Source organism: Rhamphochromis sp. 'chilingali' (assembly GCF_963969265.1).
Source record: "Rhamphochromis sp. 'chilingali' genome assembly, chromosome: 6".
In the NCBI taxonomy this organism is placed as follows: Eukaryota; Metazoa; Chordata; class Actinopteri; order Cichliformes; family Cichlidae; genus Rhamphochromis; species Rhamphochromis sp. 'chilingali'.
In genome coordinates this window covers 2,435,056-2,454,861 of record NC_137933.1, presented here as the reverse complement: position 1 = coordinate 2,454,861, position 19,806 = coordinate 2,435,056, and the positions used below count along the sequence as shown (strand labels likewise).

Sequence of the window (19,806 nt, the reverse complement as noted above, 5' to 3'; positions counted from 1 at the left end):
TGTCGACATCACAGATGGAGCTGGATGTGATTTCTGGATGTGTCTTCATGTTTTCTGCCGTGTCCTCCTTTGAAATCATCATGTCACCCTCTGTTTTCCTTTGCTCCGTTTTACTCTTTCACATCTTGACTTCGGCTTTTGACTCATCGTCCATACATTCTTCTGGGATGGTCACGTGTGATACCCACATAATGCACCTTTTTATTTGTCTCGCATGCTGTGCCTTTTCTCTCCTACCCTTTCCCTCACTTTGTGTTTCCTTCCCTTGTCTCTTTTCACTCTCCACTCCCTTCTATTAAAGCTTCCCAACTTTCTGGTCACCTAGTGACACTCCATTGTACAACCTGGACCCGTGCGAGCCTTTGCCCTTTGATGTGGCCCGTTTCCGTGGCCTCACTGCCTCCTTGTTGTTGGACCTCACCTACCTTACCAGCATTCACGAGGATACTACAACAAAGCTCAGCGCCCGACGCCACGAGAAGAAGCACCGCAACACACCCTCTACTGGGCACGAGCCGACCGGCGGCGAGGAGAAAACCGACGGCGAAGGGCACAACCGTAACGACTCAAAAGATAACGTTGGAGCCCCTTCGGCTGCCACAACCTCTGACCTACGAGTGTCCCACAGCCTCGATGAGGTGAAAGCACACGTGGCGCCCAACTCAAAGTCAGAGAGTGAGATCTCCTCTGTGGCTGGGGGCGGGGTAGGTGCGAATGAAACCCTTTTCACTGCTCCTGCTCCTGCTGATGGGAACAGGAAGAAAGGCCATGATCATGGCTGCCGCAGTCACGAGCCCTCTCCTTCCTCCATCACCACTCAGTCAGAGATCCATGCTGTGCAGCTGTCCTACCTCTACCTGGGAGCTATGAAGACCCTCAGCGCGCTGCTGAGCTGCAGCAAGTATGCTGAGCTGCTCCTCATACCAAAGGTAAAGAAGCCTGCCGAGTACGTTTACTTAAGCTGTAGCAGTCCATGCACTTGGCGTGCTGTGCAGTTCACAGGAATTCTTACAGGAAATCTTTGACTTCTACAGAAATGTGAACGTTTCTGGTTGTTTGCACCATGTGTAAAGTATGTTAAGTACATATGTAAATACATTGTCTGAAGTTGGTGAAATCAAAAACAGATCTCAGTTAAATATTACGAGATTTCTAACCACCAGTTCTGTCCTGACCTCCAGGTGTTACCAGAAGCAACCCCCAGTGGGCACAACGCTGATCTGAACACCTGCACCAGTGGAAACCCAGCTGCCACCTCACCAGTATACCAGGACGAGGTGGAGATGCGGGCAGCTCTGCAGTTCCTCATGCGTCACATGGTGAAGCGGGCAGTAATGCGCTCCCCCATCAAGCGAGCCCTGGGACTGGCAGACCTGGAGAGGGCGCAGGCTATGATCTACAAGCTGGTTGTAAATGGGTTGTTGGAGGAGCCTAGTGGTGGGAAAGCAAAGGCTGGTGAGAACATGCAGATAGTTTCAGTTCAGAGTCCAGTTTATAATCAAGCCACATAGAATAAAGCTACAAATGATCATTTTTTTATCTCTTTCACAGGTGTGAGAAGTGAACCTGAAGGTGAGGGGGAAGTTACAGAGGGGGAACAGTTGGCACAAACCCCCGTCACCACCAGTCCGTCAGCTTCCAGCACCACCTCCTTTATGAGCTCCTCACTGGAGGACACTACCACGGCTACCACACCTGTCACTGATACAGAGACCGCCCCTGCCTCGGAGTCTCCAGGAGTCATGCCTCTCAGCCTCCTGAGGTCAGATGGCACATATTGTTATTTAGCTAGTGCTAACGAGTAGCCTTGTTTCCGTGTGGGATTAAAGCCAGATGATTATTTGAATCCACCTGCAGGCAAATGTTCTCCAGTTACCCCACCACCACTCTTGTTCCGACACGTCGAGCCCAGACTCCTCCAGTGTCATCCCTACCGACCTCTCCGTCAGACGAGGTTGGCCGCAGACAGAGCCTCACCTCTCCGGACTCCCAGCCCTCCAGACCACAGAACAGAACAGGTACCTGTAAGTATGCCAAACTGCAAGGAGTATTCTTTGGTTGGCCTGTGGAAAGCTTGGACCTTATCCATTATGGAAAAGTTGAAAAAATAGAAAACACAAACAGATATTTTAATATAATTCCGTTTTACTTTTTTCATCTTTTGATACTGTATTCAGCCGCCTGACCCCGATGATGATGATGTCATTGTTGTTTCCTTCAGCCCTGTCGGACCCCAGCAGCAGACTGTCCACGTCTCCCCCTCCACCTGCGATTGCTGTGCCTCTGTTGGAGATGGGCTTCTCCCTGCGCCAGATCACTAAAGCTCTGGAAGCCACTGGTCAGTCTATCTGCAGTAACCGGCCCATTGTTGTCCATTTACAAATACATGAAGTCAGGGTAAAAAGATTATATTCCAGGAATAATCAAGATGTTGACTTATTTTTTCTACCTAAAATCTTGAATGTTCTCAGAATGCTCCCTACCAATTCATCCTGTGTAACAAAGCTTCTGTGCGTCATTACGTGTCTGTGACGTGGCATAACAAGATTTCCCCTACAAATAGTCGACCTGTTATATGTTTTTATCCCAGGTGCTCGAGGAGAGGTAGATGCTCAGAACATCACCGTGCTAGCCATGTGGATGATCGAACATCCAGGAACGGAGGATGAGCACGATGAGCCCCACGCCAGAGGCGGCGGTGTCAGCGGTGAAGCCCCCGACTCGTCCTGTCCTGGTGCCACAGCAATCACTGGAGCCAAGTCTCTGGATAAAAACTCATATCTGTGCTCTCCCGGGGTCATAGCCAGCGCAGACACTTCCGAAGTGGAGGAAGGTTTCAGCGAAAGGTACAACAGGATGCTCATTGCTCGCAGCGTGTTGCATTTTAATTACAACAGTAATTAAGTAGAGTAGTAGTAGGATAAGTAATGTTTAAAAGTTGTGGTTAGAAGTTTACATACACTCATCATGGACATGTATGTCACAGTAACTGCTCTTATTCCAGGCGTCTTTAATGAATTAAAAAAAACTGGGTCCACAAATTTGAATTTATTTGGGATTTTCTCCAATCCACACAGGATCAAACATACATTCAACTGAGTCTTTTAACTAGTAGCCTATTCATTCCTTATTATTGATCATGATTGACAACTGATAGCTTCGCCCTTTCGATATAAAAATGGAAAAGTCCAAGGAACTCCGTGAAGATCTAAGAAATACTGATGGGATTTCTGGCTCTTTTTGGAGAACCGGCTCTTTCGGCTCCCAACCGGCTCTTCGGGTTATTTTGTTGCTTTAATTAATTTATTATTAACAATAATATAAAATTACGCACAAAAGGAAGTACTAATGTAAAAAAAGAAAGTGGTTTTATTTATATATGTTTATATATAAATAAATGTGGTGACCCCTAGAGACAAAGCACGTACAAACTCCAAAACACATTTCTAGCTTTAACTGAACTTCCAAAGCAGAGCTACTAGATCACTTAAATTACACAATTGAAAGCATATGTGTATTGTTTGTGTATTTATACACAAGCATTCATATATAGTCAAATAATTTAAAATTCATTTACCTGTTACTACCACACACCAAATCCGGTCGTTGGTACTTCCTGGCTTGTGTAGCCACTAAGTAACAAAAGCTCAACACTGCCCCCTAGCATCCTGGAGCACTTCTGTTGTGTTTTGTATGTGTTTTGGAGTTTGTACGTGTTTTGTCTGTAGGGGCCACTGTAACTATACTTTTATTTATTCACGCCACATAAAATGTAATAAATAAATTGTATAATAAAAAAACTATTCACATTTCAACTTTTAACTATTTAAATTTTCAGCTTTTTCCTTTTAAACCAATTTAAAGTGAAAAAACACAAAACAGGGCTCGCAAAATCGCTAGCCCGATGTCCCGGAGCTAGTGATATCTCCGGTCGGGCGACCAAAATCTATCTCAGCCCCGCCCGTCGGGTTATCATATAGCCCGACGGGCGAGGCTGAGAAATCGATTCAATTAAATGAACTGTTCTGTGAAGAACAGCGTCAAATATCCAATTATAATTAGGGCTGTGCGATATGACCAAAATCTCATTTATTGTCTCATGTCCCGACAGCGACATGTATCACAAAATTTTACATTTTCTGTAAATTCTGTGAATCTCGAGCAACTCAACTTGCGTGAAGTGTTTCCAGCTGGGCGTCGTGTAGCTGGAGTCGAGTGTTACATAAGTTGAAACGGCCGCAATTTTCTTTGTGAGTATTTATACACGGCCTGTTCTAAGGTTTATTTTTTAGCACCTGACGGCTCTTTTTAGCTTCTCGTCCGTAAACACTCTGCATGCTATTTCACATAATTCAGTTTATTTTGAAAAATCTCGACAGGATCTTCAGCTTTATTTTGAAAGGTTTATGCGGAAAATAATCAAACGGACGGCGGAGCCATGCGATGCTGTTACCGTCGTTGTTGCTAATGACAACGCATAAAAACAGGCGCTTGTCCGTCCGTAGTGTGGTTATATTAAATAGAAGAGAAAGAGAGAACTTTAAGAAATGAATACAGCCACTACAGTGTCCATCAGAACCATGACAAAATATTACCGTAAACAGTTTATTTTGAGACACCACGACAGACGTTTTCATATCATCATCCGATATATATCGTTATATCGAGCAGCCCTAGTTATAATCGTGTCAGAAAGTTGTCTATGGTCACCAAAAGCATCTGGTCTTGCTAAGGCTCATCTAACCAATATTAGTAATGTGTATGTATATATTTGAGGGAGTACGTTTCCTTTTAAACCTGTGTAGATGAGAGAAAATCCAAAGTAATTTCACATTTTTGCACCCAAGTGTTGTTGTTTTTTTTTTAATCATTAAAACTTAGCGTGATATTTATGGCCAAGCTGCTCTAAGTATTTAGAGCTCGCTCACATAGATGCATTTTCTCTTGTTTGAAACTTAAACTCACTGTTTAATTCAACTGACGACAAAAAATTCTGCTGTGTCTGAAGTTAGAGAATGTAGGTCTGTGGTGCTTTTACAACCCTCCCAATTGAGAAATGGAAAGTACTGAGAGTCACCCCAACACAGAACAGAGGTGCCCAGCCTACTTCCCTGACACGAGATGAGATGACGTGTTTATCGAGTGTGTTTCTTTTTCTGCAAAATGTCAGCTACTCTGCGACTATGAATACTCTAAAGTGTGTATACTTTGTCTTCTAGTCCTGAAGGTCTGGAGCAGGACAATGCATCTGCATCCAGCAGTGCCCCACTCAGAGGCCGCTCTGCTGCGGGCAGGAAACACCGCTTTGACCTGGCTGCACGCACACTGCTGGCTCGTGCTGGTGAGAATATTTCACAAGTGTATATCCTACCTTTCTTTACAAGACAGTGAACGTTTATCTTCCGCTCAGAAGCTCATGGGAAACGTTGATTCTTTTGTAGCTGGACTGTACCGCTCAGTGCAGGCCCACCACAGCCAGTCACGTCGGGAGGTCTCGTCCTTACAGCAGCAACAAGACCCAGGTGCACTCTATGACTTCAACCTGGATGAAGAGCTGGAGATGGACCTTGATGAGGAGACCATGGAGGCCATGTTTGGCCAAGACCTCGCTAGTGACACTGACATTCTGGGAATGTGGATCCCGGAGGTACTGGATTGGCCAACATGGGTGTGTGACTTTAGAGCTGCCATCACGGTTCTGCGGTTTCGCTTCATCACTTATTGCGTCGAGTAAACTTACATGCACGTTGAAATAAACCCATTTGTTTGGTTAAACATTACCCATGAAATCTTCCTGCATTAGGACTTTGCCCCTGAAACTTTAAATCATGCAACTAATGAAATTCATGTTTTGGATAACTCGATCTTTATTCTCAGTACTGATAACTGGCTGCTCATTCATATCTGTCAGAGGTTCAGATTAGATTGCATGAATGTGTATTGTTTCTCTAAAACATCTTCGTGTCTGTTGTACATCAACTCACAGCACGTGTGTGAGACAGACGATCGAGATGAAGTGGTAGTGTGCGAGCTGTGTGAGGCCAACGTGGCCAATTTCAATCAGCACATGAAGAAGAGCCACCCGGGCTGTGGGCGCAGCGCCAACCGGCAAGGCTACCGCAGCAACGGCTCCTACGTGGATGGCTGGTTCGGTGGGGAGTGTGGGAGTGGAAACCCCTACTATCTGCTGTGTGGCGGCTGCAGAGAGAAGTACTTGGCAATCAAAAGCAAAGCCAAAGTCCCCATTGTGGAAAGGTGTGCACTCCTGTGTGTGACAGCCGACAAAGCAACAGGAAGTTGATTAGATTTTTACACTTCTGCAATGAAATGATGTTTTAAATTAGGGGAAAAATCTATTGAAAAGCACGATAATAAAAAATATTTCTGCACTTATTTATATTATATTAGAATCTTTGTGTGATTTTATTTTGTGGTGTGACTTCAGATACAAGGGACAGGCTCCCGACCTTCTGGGAAAGCAAGACAGTGTTTATGAAGGTAACGCACGGTGACTGTGGATGTGATGCGTTGAACTGACACAACAGATTTAGAATTTTCCTTCAATTTTAAACTCTGTTGTCTTTCGGTCTTGCAGAGGATTGGGACATGCTGGACGTCGATGAAGATGAGAAGTTGACAGGGGAGGAGGAGTTTGAGCTTTTGGCTGGCCCTTTGGGTCTGAGCGAGCGCAGGATTGTCCCCGAGGCTGTCCAGTTTCTAGATAGTGACCCGTTGGGAGCCTCTATTGCCATGGTGACGGCAACCAACAGCATGGAGGAGACTTTACTACAGATAGGTTAGAAAACATCAGTAATTACCGTGTAGGGGATGTGTTCCTCTCCTGGGCAGCAAAGCAGTTCAGATCAATGAACCAGCTAAAATAGAACCAACATGTCCTGATATAAGGCCAAACTCTTTCCTTAAAAACTGTGTGGTGACTATGTGGATGATGCTAGGGTGAAGTGCAGGATTTTATTACAGACAGGTCTGCCGTTAAACACAAAATACTTTGCAGGGATCTAACCTGAGATACGAAGAAAAAAAACACACGAATTCACCATCAGATCAGATGTGAGGTCACAAAAATAACTGTGTCCACACCTTTTAATTTCAGTCTTCACATGAAAGTCGTTTTAATGCCATTAGAGCGTTTCGCCCTGGTACAGTCAAGCAAACTTGGCCCCTTATCTTTATAAGTTGGGTGTTTGTGACTGTAGTGGCAGTAAACTGAGTGTGTGTTTGTGTGTTCAGGCTGTCAGACCTCAGTGGACAAGAGTTCTTCTGGTAGGGTGACCCTCGGTGAGCAGGCAGCAGCCCTACAGAACCCCCATGACCGAGTGATGGCACTGAGGAGGGTGACCGCTGCAGCTCAGGTGCTGCTGGCCAGGACAATGGTGATGAGAGCCTTGTCCCTGCTATCCGTCAGGTAGCCTTTTGTATCTGCTGGAAATGCTTTTTTAGCCTAAATAAGGTACACAAGCTTTTTTTAGAATTCAGAAATTCATTATGTTCCTGGGTGGGATTGTCAATAAATATGATATTATGTGAATAATCATGCCGTGAGAGTATTCATAATAACAACAGTACATCTATTTCAACCCTTTGGATGAGGTTGTGTATTCATAGATAAAATATTAATTTAAATATTTATGAATTGTGTTTGACAGGTAAACAGAAACCAGAACAATAAGTTAGTTTTTCTCTCTTCTCTCCTTCCACACATTCAGCGGATCAAGCTGCAGCCTCGCAGCAGGTCTAGAGTCCCTTGGTTTGACTGACATTAGGACTCTAGTCAGGCTGATGTGCCTGGCGGCAGCGGGCCGAGCTGGTCTTTCCACCAGTTCGTCCACAGGCCCAGGCCATGCTGAAAGGCCCCGTGGGGCCACCAAGACGAGCAAACCCATCTCCTGCCTGGCTTACCTCAGCACAGCAGTGGGCTGTCTTGCCTCCAACAGTCCCAATGCTGCCAAGCTGCTAGTTCAGTTGTGCACTCAGGTAAAGTATCATCACCCCAGTATCTCCCTGATGACTGATTTGATTTTCAGCTTAGATATTGAAAACACAGTCACTGGGTGATGAGATTCCCCAAATTTGTTCAGTCCAAAAGGAAAAGATTCCTTGTCAAACATACCATTACATCGAAGTTTTATTCTCTCAAATACCGTATGTGGAAATCTACACATGCAGTAACTGACAACTTGAACAGAACCCCTTTTTATCTTTAGGTACTTTGCTACCAGCAGCCTGTAGCACCTAATTTAATGTGATTTCTTTTATATGAGTCTGCAAAAAATGCCAAAGATGACATAGTTTGACATGGATAAAAAAGTCTTTTTTTTTAATGCTATATATATATATATATATATATATATATATATATATATATATATATATATAGATATAGATATAGATATATAGATATAGATATATATATATATATATATAGATATATGATATGATATATAGATATATATGATATGATATGATAAGATATATATATATGATATGATATGATATATATGTATATGATATGATATGTATATGATATGATATGATATATATATATGTATATGATATGATATGATATATATATGTATATGATATGATATGATATATATATGTATATGATATGATATGATATATATATATATGTATATGATATGATATGATATATATATATGCTATATATATGATATGATATGATATATATATATGCTATATATATGATATGATATGATATATATATATGCTATATATATGATATGATATATATATATATATGCTATATATATATATGCTATATATATATATATATATATATATATATATATATATATATATATATATATATATATATATATATATATATATATATATATATGCTATATATATATATATATATATATATATATGCTATATATATATATGCTATATATATATGCTATATATATATATATATATATATATATATAGCATATATATATATATATATAGCATATATATATATATATATATAGCATATATATATATATATATATATAGCATATATATATATATGCTATATATATATATATATATATATATGCTATATATATATGATATATATATATGCTATATATATATGATATATATATATGATATATATATATATATGATATATATGATATATATATATATGATATATATGATATATATATATATGATATATATGATATATATATATATGATATATATATGATATATATGATATATATATATATAGCATATATAGCATATATAGCATATATATAGCATATATATATATATAGCATATATATATATATATATATATATATATATATATAGCATATATATATATATATATATATAGCATATATATATATATATATATATATATATATATATATATATATATATAGCATATATATATATATATATATATATATATATATATAGCATATAAGATAAGATAACCTTTATTAGTCCCACACGTGGGAAATTTGTTTTGTCACAGCAGGAAGTGGACAGTGCAAAAGTTATGACGCAAAAATTAGAATACAATAAGAATAAATACAGTACACAGCTGTACAGAATAGAATAAAATAATATACTATATACAGTAGAATAAAATAGAATAAAAATATACAATAAGATAAAAATAGAATACGAATGCTATATACAACTGAGTAAAAATACAACGATGCCAGAAAAGATTATTGCACTTAGTGTTATTGCACATGTGTGGATGTGTGTGTTTGTTCAGTTAAAGTCTTGGTGTGCAGTGTGTCCTTCAAAAATTGGAGTAAACTGAACTGTACCGGGAAGTCACAGCCTTAAGAAATAGGAAAAGTCCAGTAAAGACCTACAAAGAAAGAGATGGTGTGGTGTTCAGTTGATCCATCTGCTGTTTGCCAGTGCCTCATCAGAAATGGTCTCAGTGCAAAGGTGGCTGTCAGGAAGCCATCCTTGATCGCCAAAGAAGGGAAACTGGGAGAAAAGGTTAAGGTTTGCTAATTCATATGAGAACTGGTCTGAAAATCTAGAGCAACAGGTCTTATGAATCCACATTTTTGGTCATTATCAGTTTATACAGAGGTGGTGTGATAAAGTCCACAGAAAGTAAAGAAATGTATGTTGGGTTGATTACTTATTTATTTTAACAATGCTTTTTGACAATGAATAAATCTTATACTATAGGAAAGCCTGTTTATGTCTCATTAAAAGGTGCAACATTAGTAAGGAAATGCATTTGTAGGTTGAGCAGCAGGTGTGGGGTGCAGCTGTGACTTTTGCACAGATTTCATCAGACAGATTATCCACGTCTCCCCTTTCAGCTTTCTTGCACTTTAAAAATGTTGATTGATGTGATGCTTTTCCCCCCTTTTCTTATCCAGAACCTGATCTCTGCGGCTACAGGCATGAATCTGACAACGGTGGACGACCCCATCCAGAGAAAGTTCTTGCCCAGCTTTCTGCGTGGTGTGGCCGAGGAGAACAAGCTGGTCACGTCGCCTAACTTTGTGGTGACTCAGGCCCTTGTGGCCCTCCTGGCAGATAAAGGGGCCAGACTGAGACCTGCTTATGACAAGGCTGATATGGAGAAAAGAGGTTTGTAGACTCTGAGGAAAAGGCCGTTCCATGTCATTTCGTCTGTCATTGTTTCTCTCTTACTTCATGGAATTGATCTTGATTACCTTGAAGTTATATCTCATATTGGTATATTATGATGTTACTTTTTCTTAATATTTAAAGAAAAGTCATTTCAATGTGGTTTGTGTTCACATAAATATACTTTATACTCAGAAGAACAGTGATTCTGTGATGCTCTTATGTTCTTCTGCTTATTCTAAAATGTTCTTCCTGGTGCTGATACCAGTCATACACGTATTCGTTTAATTCATGTAGTAGTGACATAACTCATCTGCTTGTGCCAGTTTCTTCTGTATATTCACATTTTTTGTGCTTTTTGTGTCTTTTCATCGTTGCTCCTTCTTTCACTCACCGGGCATTCTTGTCACTTTGTGTTCCGTGTCGAGCAGGTCTAATTGCGCATTTGTATGCCCATCCTTCCCATAATCCTTCCGCTGTAGGCCCTCTGGAGCTGGCCAACGCTCTGGCAGCTTGTTGCCTGTCCTCACGGCTTTCCTCGCAGCATCGCCAGTGGGGTGCTCAGCAATTAGTTCGCACTCTGGCCGCCCACGACCGCGACAACAACCAGAACCGTCCGCAGACTTTTGCTGACATGGCAGGGGACCTGCGAAAGTGCTCCTTTATCAAACTAGAGGCTCACCAGAGCAGGGTCGGTAGTTTGGTCTTTCTCTGTATTATACAGTGAGGTTGTTTGCACCATTTCTGATTGGTAGTTAAAATAATCCTCCTCTTGTTGCTTCAGGTCATCACATGTGGTTGGTGCAGTAAGAAAGGCCTTTTGGCTACCAGTGGCAATGACGGGACGGTCAGAGTATGGAACGTAACCAAGAGCCAGTACACCCTCCAGCAGACCTGCGTCTTCAATAAGGAGTAAGGTTTTTTTTTAAGGATCCCACACAGCTAAACAGAGACATCTTGCTGTAATTGGTCCAGTTTGTATTTATTTCCCCCAATAAATCTTTTTTCTCCATCAGAAACTCAGTTACCAGTTTGAGAATTAAGATGCCTTTTAACGATCCCTGTGGGACAAATGTTTTTGGTTCGTTTCTCAAGGAATCGAACCAACCTGACCTTTGGCAGTTTGCTGAGGCAGGTCCTGAAGGCTCCTGTCCCATGAGCCTCTTTCACAGAATCACACATCATTCCTTACAAAAGAAAAAAATAGTTTTCATCATTGTATAAAGTTCTTTTAGATGAGACTTTAAATAAGTTTGAGTGCTCCCAAAGGTGTCAGATACTTCAATACAGTTCTAACTTTGTTTTTTTATCTTATCTTTCACTAGTGACGACTCTTTGGAGGAGGGAATGTCTGGTTTGGGGTCTCCCAGCGATCCTTGCCTGTCACCTCTTGCATGGAGTGTCACTGGAAAGTATCTCGCCTCTGCCATGGAGAAAATGGTCAACATCTGGCAAGTTAATGGTAAAGAGTTCATTTTGTCCAGTCTTCTGTGGGGGTTATTGAATATGTTAATGATGAGCTTCACTGAGTTTTGCAGGACTTGTTTCACTATAATCTGTGGCTCACCTCGTATCACTGGTGACGGAGGCCTGCAGCATATGAATGAGAGGTCTTCTATTAAAAATAAAACTGAATGGTCACCGGATGTGTTCCAGGCATCATTTTCTGCCCCTCACCATACACCTGGCTTTGTGAACCATCTGTCCAGAGCTGTTACTGGGGTTAATAGAAGGTGTAATCACTTTCACCTGGTTTGGTGTTAATGAATTATCAGCAGGTACACTAGAAGGGCAACAATGAGACAAACCCCCGAAAAAAGGAATGGTTTTACAGGTGGGGGCCACTGAAATTTTAACCTCCTCGTCTTTTTTGACTGTTTTTTTTTAACATAATTTTGCATTTGCATAAAAAGAAGCAGTTCATGCTTTCTTATGCCGGGCAGACACTGTGCGATTTTTTTTTCAGTCGCGCAATTCAGCTCCTGCTCAAACTGCACGATTGACTCGCAGGGGTTAGAAGTTGGTAGGTCACGATGCAGGTCTCACACTATACCGCCCGATGCTCTGATGCGACCTGAGTGCTCACACTGTGCCTCCATAACATGAAGGTTATAACAGAAAATCTGTCGCTCGCTCTCTCTGTCTGTCACTCACACAGACACACCACCACCATCAACTTTGCTAAATTGCTAATGAAAAACATGACCAGGCAGCTGTGACTGAGCAGCAGTGTAGATCCAACTATTTTCACGGTTGTTGTGGTCGTGATAATTTTGTGAGGCCACATCGAAAAGGCTCGGATGAGCTTTCCGAAGTTCTACAAGTTGTGCCTCCATCGCTTGTGTCCAGATCACACGCTGCACAGCCGTGCTGCTCCGTCTTTATCACCGACGTTTATGTGTTTGCGCGTGAGCAGTGTGAGCGCCTGTGGTGACACCCTGAGGTGTTAATCGCTTCTCGTTACCCCACGTATACTACACGACGCACGATGAAGGCCAAAATCGGGCCGATCGCCAAAACGGTCGCACGACTCAAAAATCGGCTCAAAATGGGCCAAAAATCGCACAGTGTGAGCCCAGCATTAAAGAAGTTGATACATTGTGGCAACAAAGTCATCATCCATCTCACAGTGAATCTGCAGGGAAGAACAGAAACGACAGCTCACTCCAAGACTGCAGTGTTGGAGTTTGTCCAACTGTATAAGCAGGAAGCTCTCATGTTCCTTCACAGACAGCTGAAAGACATCAGAACCACTATATAAAATACCTAAAAGGAACATTAAAACCAAGTATACTTGGGCATTTGTCAATATAAGTATGATATATCTTATACAAAATGTCATCATGGATCTGCTTTCATTGTCTCCAAGGTGGTAAAGGGCTTTTGGATGTGCAGCCTCACTGGGTGTCTGCACTAACTTGGCCTGAAGAGGAAGCAGAGTCCTTGTGGTGTGGGGAGCCCAAAGACATGCTGCTGGTGGGTCGAATGGATGGATCACTGGGCCTCATCGAGGTGCTGGACTCTTCTGGTATGCACCGCACAGAGCTGGAACACTGCTACAGGAAAGACGGTATGAGAGTTTTATTTCAGGTTCAACCACATCTTTGATATTTACTTGTGTAACTGAAAGAAAAACCGAAGGTTTTTTTCTCCTTTAGTGGCAATAATGCACATTGCCTGGTACAGTGAAGACAAGCCTTTTGCCGTTGGCTACGCAGATGGAAAGCTGCTGATTGGATCCAAAGAACCTTTGGATAAAGGAGCCATTGTTGTCATTGATGCGCACAAGGTGGAGTAATTTTATCATTCTGTTTATGTTGTGATTCTTTCATTTAAATTTCAAAAAGAGCGAGCTGTTTTACTGTCAGCTAGATGGATTAGATGGACATTTATAGCTGACAGTGATTCCAAATCTTTTTGTCAGGAGTCGATCAGCAGCATGAAGTGGAGTCCAACGGGTCAGATCCTGCTGACGTGTGCTAAAGAGGAGACTGTGAAACTGTGGGCCAATCCAGACTCCTGCTCTGACACGGGCTCTGGCTGGCACTGCCTACAGAGCCTTAGACACCCCTCCTTGGTTAATGGTGTGGCCTGGTGCAGCTTGCCTGGATGCAGTCCGAAGCCCCTCAGCATGTTCGCCGTGTACGTTGACCTTGAATGCGCCCTCTGTTTTGGGTTTTGTGATTTCACTTCTGCCGTTTTTGTTGTTTCTCCACACAAAATGATTATTTTGAGGAAAAAAAGTTGTTATGGGTCATTATGCTTTTCAGATGCTGCCAGAATGGTCTGGTCTCTGTCTGGACTGTTCCTCAAGACATTTCAAACTTCACAGACTCCTGTTCCTCTGATTCAGAAGGATGGTGGGAGAATGAAGCCAAACCCAAGTTAATGGTATTTGTGTGTTTTAACTTCTACTGTAAAAGCACTTTAGCCAAAGTCATCCAGTAGCAGCTGAGTTTCTTTTGCTTTATTTTTGAGCAATAAGTTAATGTGTTGTTCAACCTCAATGTGCTATCATTGATGTGCAGCAGTCCACCCGATGGTCAGAAGATGGAGCAGTTTGTGTGTTCCAGCTAAAGGGCCACATCACTCCAGTAAGAACACTGGCTTTCAGTCCTGATGGTCTGGCCCTGGCATCTGGAGGAGTGGGAGGCCTCATGAACATCTGGTCCCTGCGGGTAAGAAACATACATATACACACAGATGGAAATGAAGGCACATAGTTCATATGTAAATACTGTAAGTACACACACAGATGACTGGAAATATGTAGATGGAAAGAACACATGACACTTAATTACACTGGTGAATGAAGCTGCTGTTTATAGTGACACTGAATGGCACACTGTGTGTGTGTGTGTGTGTGTGTGTGTGTGTGTGTGTGTGTGTGTGTGTGTGTGTGTCCATTTCCAACAGGATGGCTCAGTACTCCAGACCGTGGTAGCTGGGTCAGGGGCTGTCCAGAACATTGTCTGGGTCTCAGATGTGGGCGTGGCCGTCTGCTCCAACAGGTCAAAGGCAAGTTGTCTCATTTGACTCCATTGTCTCCGTCATTTTGTATGATTGTATTTGTCCTCAGTTAAGTTTCATTTGCCTTTTGTATGGCTTGATTTCCAGGATGTGTTGGTTGTGAACTGCTCCAAAGAGTTCATGGCATCTAACCATGTGCTGGCCACCTGCCGCACGGCTTTGAAGAAGCAAGGTGTGGTCGGCCTCAACTTGGCACCCTGCATGAGAGCTTTCCTGGAGAGACTGCCTGTCATGTTGCAGGAGCAGTATGCCTATGAGAAGGTAAAGGGAGATATGATGTAGCCCCTACTAGAAGTCAGAGTTTGTACTAGATGATTATATCACCATGTTTCTTTCTTGGGCTGAAAAAACCTTCTTCTTCAGCTCTATTTGTGTTGGAGAACTCTGAGAAAAAAATAAAAGCCAATCCAAGCAAACTTGCACTATTCATGACAGATTAATAGTATTTGACACTAATAATGTCTCTTTTTGCTCTCTACTTCCAGCCCCATGTTGTATGCGGGGAGCAGCTTGTCCACAGCCCGTACATGCAGTGCCTTGCCTCTCTGGCTGTAGGTCTCCATCTGGACCAGCTTCTGTGCCGTCCCCCTGTGCCGCCCCACCTTCGACACTGCCCACCTGAGTCTGGCATCGCTGTATGGAGCGCCAGCGAGTGGGCATGGTTGGACTGTTTCTCCACCACAGTAAAGGCGGCAGAGGCTCTTGCTCGAGGTGCAGCCTTCCCCGAGTCCTTCTCCGTTCCTGACCTGGAACCCGTGCCTAAAGATGAAATGGCTCTGCTCCTGGTGAGCAAAGCTGATTAAACTGTAATTTAGAATGTAATCAAAACCTGTGCAGCTCATAACAGCAGCCTTTGCTTTTATTTCTACAGGACAACAGTAAATGGTCAGCTAGTATGGATGAACAGATCATGTCATGGGCCACCTCCAGGCCAGAGGTAACTTTGACAGTTTAGGTGAAATAAATGGCCCCCCTCCCGGGGGTACTGCTTTATACGCTTTATACTGCTGTTGCAGTATGTAGTAATGGCAGAGAAATCATTTCAAGTTTAGCTGCTTATTTTCATATGATTTTTCTGATTTTAGGTAGGATTTTTAGAAATGTTTAAGAGGAAGATTAAATTGTTTCATTACAGAAGGTTAAAATACATATTAGAATACAATAATGAACAAATATAACACAAAAGCTAACACATGTAAATGGATTAATTAGTACAGAAGAAGAACATTATGAGAAGTTATTTTGGATGATGTGTTTGGCTTCTCATCCAGTGCTTACACTGCTCTGCCTCTCTTGAGCTTCACCTCGATAACTCTGCTCCTTAGATTTGAACCAAATTCATTTCCCTCTCTATTGTCTCAGATTTGTTCTCCACACTCTGAACTCTCCGCTCAGTTCAGCTACAGCTCCCCCAATACTCAGAGCAGCCAGCAGTCCACCGCAGTCACGCACCGCAGTCACGCACCGCAGTCACACACTGCCTCTGCCTTGTTGTTCCAAAAAGTGATTTCAAATGTTTCTGTATAGTTTTTATGTCTTTACCTATACTGATAAATAATGTGGAGTCAGCAGGAGTTACAGGGGGAGATAAAGTACAACACGTTTTGCAAGTATCTTTATGATTGCAGTATTGCACCTACTCTATCTTCTGCATTATAATCAGTACTTATGGTTTTGTTTACAGCTAAAGTATCTTTATAGAACTGTTATGTTTGTTTCTGCTGCTATAGATTATATAAAAGTCACTTTTCCCAAAACCGATTGCAGAGTTTACCTTGCGATGGGGATATGATCAAAATGAGCTGATGGCAATCAAGAGATATTTAACAGATTTTAGACCAAGTCATTTACAATAGTTTAAATTGTTGAAATCACTTTTTGGTGTGACCCGTTCAGCCCTCCCTTTTTTATCCAACTACAGTCCTCTAAATCAGCGAACCCCAACCCCCGGGCCTCGGACCGGTACCGGTCCGTGAGTCGTTTGGTACCGGGCCGCGAGAGTTGAGGCTCAGGTGTGAAATGTCTGGTTTTCAGGGTTTTTATCGGTTTTCAGCGTTATTTTGTCATCGTTTTTATCGTTTACTCGGTTTTCCTGGGTCTGTTCACGTGTGTTATGAATAAATTTTCTTACTGGTACTAGTTTTATTTTGTTGTATTTATCCGCGACACCTTAAAGGCCGGTCCATGAAAATATTGTCGGGCATAAACCGGTCCGTGGTGCAAAAAAGGTTGGGGACTGCTGCTCTAAATATCTATTTATTTAGGTACAAGTGATCATAGCTTTGTTTTTTTAGCCCTCGGCGTAAAAGGCTGATGCAGTACTGCTGTCACGCTGCCGAGCAGGCAGGGAAGCAACGTGGAAGTAATGTAGTAATGTAGGAGTTTGAAACTGAAACCATAGGTGTCTACTAAAAATCTTAGATGAATTAGAATTTCAGTGAAGTTCTTGAACCTCAAGATCAAGGTCAGAGGTCAAGTTTTCTGAAATTCTGGTAACTTGACAACAAGGCAACATAGGATGTTGAAATTGATACCTCAGGTTCATCTGCTGCTAATACCTCTGACTGCAGAAAGAGAGCAAGAGGTCATTGTGAAACAGTAAGACAGTCACAGAATATTTGCTCTGCATTTTTGGGTAAAATGGTGTAAAAAGTGTCTCAATCAGCCAAAATCACAACATTAACAACAGTGAGCTTAACTGAAGGGTGATGGCAAGTAAGAGGGATGTCAGGCCAGGTGAGAAGGTGGATATTTCCACACAACAAACACGTTTCTTGATCTCAAAAATTAACAACCAAATCCTTACCTCATGATTTAATATCACATCTAGTTTCAACCCGATTCTTTTCTTCCATTTTTCATGTTTGGGTTCATGATCAGGACTGGCACCTCGGAGGGAAATGCGACGTGTTTCTGTGGGGTGCAGGGCGACACGGTCAGCTAGCAGAGGCTGGAAGAAATATCCTCGTTCCAACCATTGCCCCTTCCTTCTCTCAGGCACAGCAGGTACAGAGACATAAACTACTGGACATATTGTTTTTTGAACTTTGTTTCTATAATTAAAACAGCAGCGTGAGCTGTATTTTATTTCTACCTGTGATTACTCGTTCACATTCTCGTTTCTTGTAGGTGGTGTGTGGGCAGAATTGCACCTTTGTGATCCAGCCCAACGGCACCGTATTGGCCTGTGGAGAGGGGAGCTATGGCCGCCTGGGACAAGGCAACTCAGATGACCTGCATGTCCTTACTGTCATCTCAGCTCTTCAAGGTGACATGACAACACCTGTACACAACCAAAAGTAACAAACACACAGGCACAAAGCCAGCTGAATGTAGCAGAACGCTTAACGGCTAAAAGGCAAATTATTTGTGGTAGCTGGTGTGCACGAAATATAGAGCTAAAAGAACATTTGGTCAGCGGATTGGTGGCATAAACCCTGTCATGTGCTTTTCGTTCTTACCAGGTTTTGTTGTGACCCAGTTGGTTACATCTTGTGGCAGTGATGGTCACTCCATGGCTCTGACAGAGAGCGGCGAGGTGTTCAGCTGGGGAGACGGTGACTACGGCAAGCTTGGACATGGAAACAGTGACCGCCAGCGACGACCCCGACAGATTGAGGCACTGCAAGGAGAGGAGGTGGTCCAGGTAAGTCTCCACCCTCCTTAAAAATATATTTCATTTAGTGCTGTCAGCGTTAATCTCGTTAAAATGACATTAAAGCCATGACTGCATTAACGGTTATGGGGGGGGGAATGCGCGGCATTAATACGTTAGCGCAGTTAGCTAATCAATGCGTTAGTGCCGTGCAGACCCTCGCACGGGGCGATCTGTGTTAACTCGCTAACAGAGATTTACAGTGTTAATGCGGTTATGGTATTAACGTCATTTTAACAAGATTAATGCTGACAGCACTAATTTTATTCAATTCCACAGTACCCAAAAAAATCATGCAGGATATGTACAGAGGGCTGAATTCAGACAATGATGTGACCGGGTATACATTTTATTGGTACTCACTAGTTTGTAAGGTCTGCCTTATAAATATAAGTAAATATGTATACTGTATATATCACATGTATCTAAATGTATCAACAAAATGGAGTTAAATTGAATAGTTTGTGTATCCATGTGCTGTGGGATGTCCTCCAAGATCTGTACCAGGGCATGACTGAGCTCTTGGAGAGACAACCTGAGGTTCAGATAGACTAAAACACAATATCTCAGAGGTGTAATACTGGATTTAGGTTATGCGAGCGTGGGGGCCAGTCAATGGCAGTTCATCCTCTGGGAACAGCCTGCTCTCTCATACTGTCTGCACATGAGACCTGACATCATCATGCACCCAGAGGAACCAGGACCCACCACACTAAAAAGTCCCCTCTTCATCTGTCAGTGGCTTCCACCTATGAAGCTGGGATGTTCTCAAAGCGCTGTATACAACATGCCGCATTCTCCCCATTCACACCCACTCCTAGAAGCACTTCTAAACTCAAGTGCAAACTAACCAACATTCACACACCGATGAACGCATCGGAGGGCAACTTGGGGTTAGTATCTTGCCCAAGGATATTTGGCACGAACCACCAACCTTCCACTCCGTAGCTGATCTGCTCTACCACCTGAGCCACAGCCACCCTGTTGTTGATTTTATTAACACAAAAACATCC

General features: G+C 42.3%; 1 protein-coding gene across 9 annotated transcripts in view; it reads left to right on the top strand.

Annotated features, from left to right (window-relative positions):
* The window catches only part of herc1 (HECT and RLD domain containing E3 ubiquitin protein ligase family member 1), a 97,808-nt gene that overhangs the window by 58,909 nt on the left and 19,093 nt on the right, over nt 1-19,806 (top strand). For 3 of the 9 annotated variants that reach the window (XM_080885251.1, XM_080885253.1, XM_080885249.1), the window contains exons 38-66: nt 302-929; nt 1,182-1,455; nt 1,552-1,762; nt 1,858-2,024; nt 2,222-2,338; nt 2,591-2,846; nt 5,220-5,341; nt 5,442-5,668; nt 5,987-6,255; nt 6,446-6,498; nt 6,596-6,796; nt 7,252-7,426; nt 7,728-7,995; nt 10,395-10,608; nt 11,040-11,299; nt 11,393-11,520; nt 11,934-12,070; nt 13,478-13,678; nt 13,767-13,897; nt 14,033-14,250; nt 14,379-14,499; nt 14,637-14,786; nt 15,025-15,126; nt 15,226-15,399; nt 15,624-15,923; nt 16,010-16,075; nt 18,019-18,144; nt 18,268-18,406; nt 18,603-18,784. In XM_080885251.1, coding sequence (XP_080741377.1) covers nt 302-929; nt 1,182-1,455; nt 1,552-1,762; nt 1,858-2,024; nt 2,222-2,338; nt 2,591-2,846; nt 5,220-5,341; nt 5,442-5,668; nt 5,987-6,255; nt 6,446-6,498; nt 6,596-6,796; nt 7,252-7,426; nt 7,728-7,995; nt 10,395-10,608; nt 11,040-11,299; nt 11,393-11,520; nt 11,934-12,070; nt 13,478-13,678; nt 13,767-13,897; nt 14,033-14,250; nt 14,379-14,499; nt 14,637-14,786; nt 15,025-15,126; nt 15,226-15,399; nt 15,624-15,923; nt 16,010-16,075; nt 18,019-18,144; nt 18,268-18,406; nt 18,603-18,784 — 5,617 coding nt within the window. The remainder of the gene's footprint in view (nt 1-301; nt 930-1,181; nt 1,456-1,551; nt 1,763-1,857; nt 2,025-2,221; nt 2,339-2,590; nt 2,847-5,219; nt 5,342-5,441; nt 5,669-5,986; nt 6,256-6,445; nt 6,499-6,595; nt 6,797-7,251; nt 7,427-7,727; nt 7,996-10,394; nt 10,609-11,039; nt 11,300-11,392; nt 11,521-11,933; nt 12,071-13,477; nt 13,679-13,766; nt 13,898-14,032; nt 14,251-14,378; nt 14,500-14,636; nt 14,787-15,024; nt 15,127-15,225; nt 15,400-15,623; nt 15,924-16,009; nt 16,076-18,018; nt 18,145-18,267; nt 18,407-18,602; nt 18,785-19,806) is intronic. The other 6 variants (XM_080885257.1, XM_080885254.1, XM_080885256.1 and 3 more) reach the window with 6 other exon arrangements.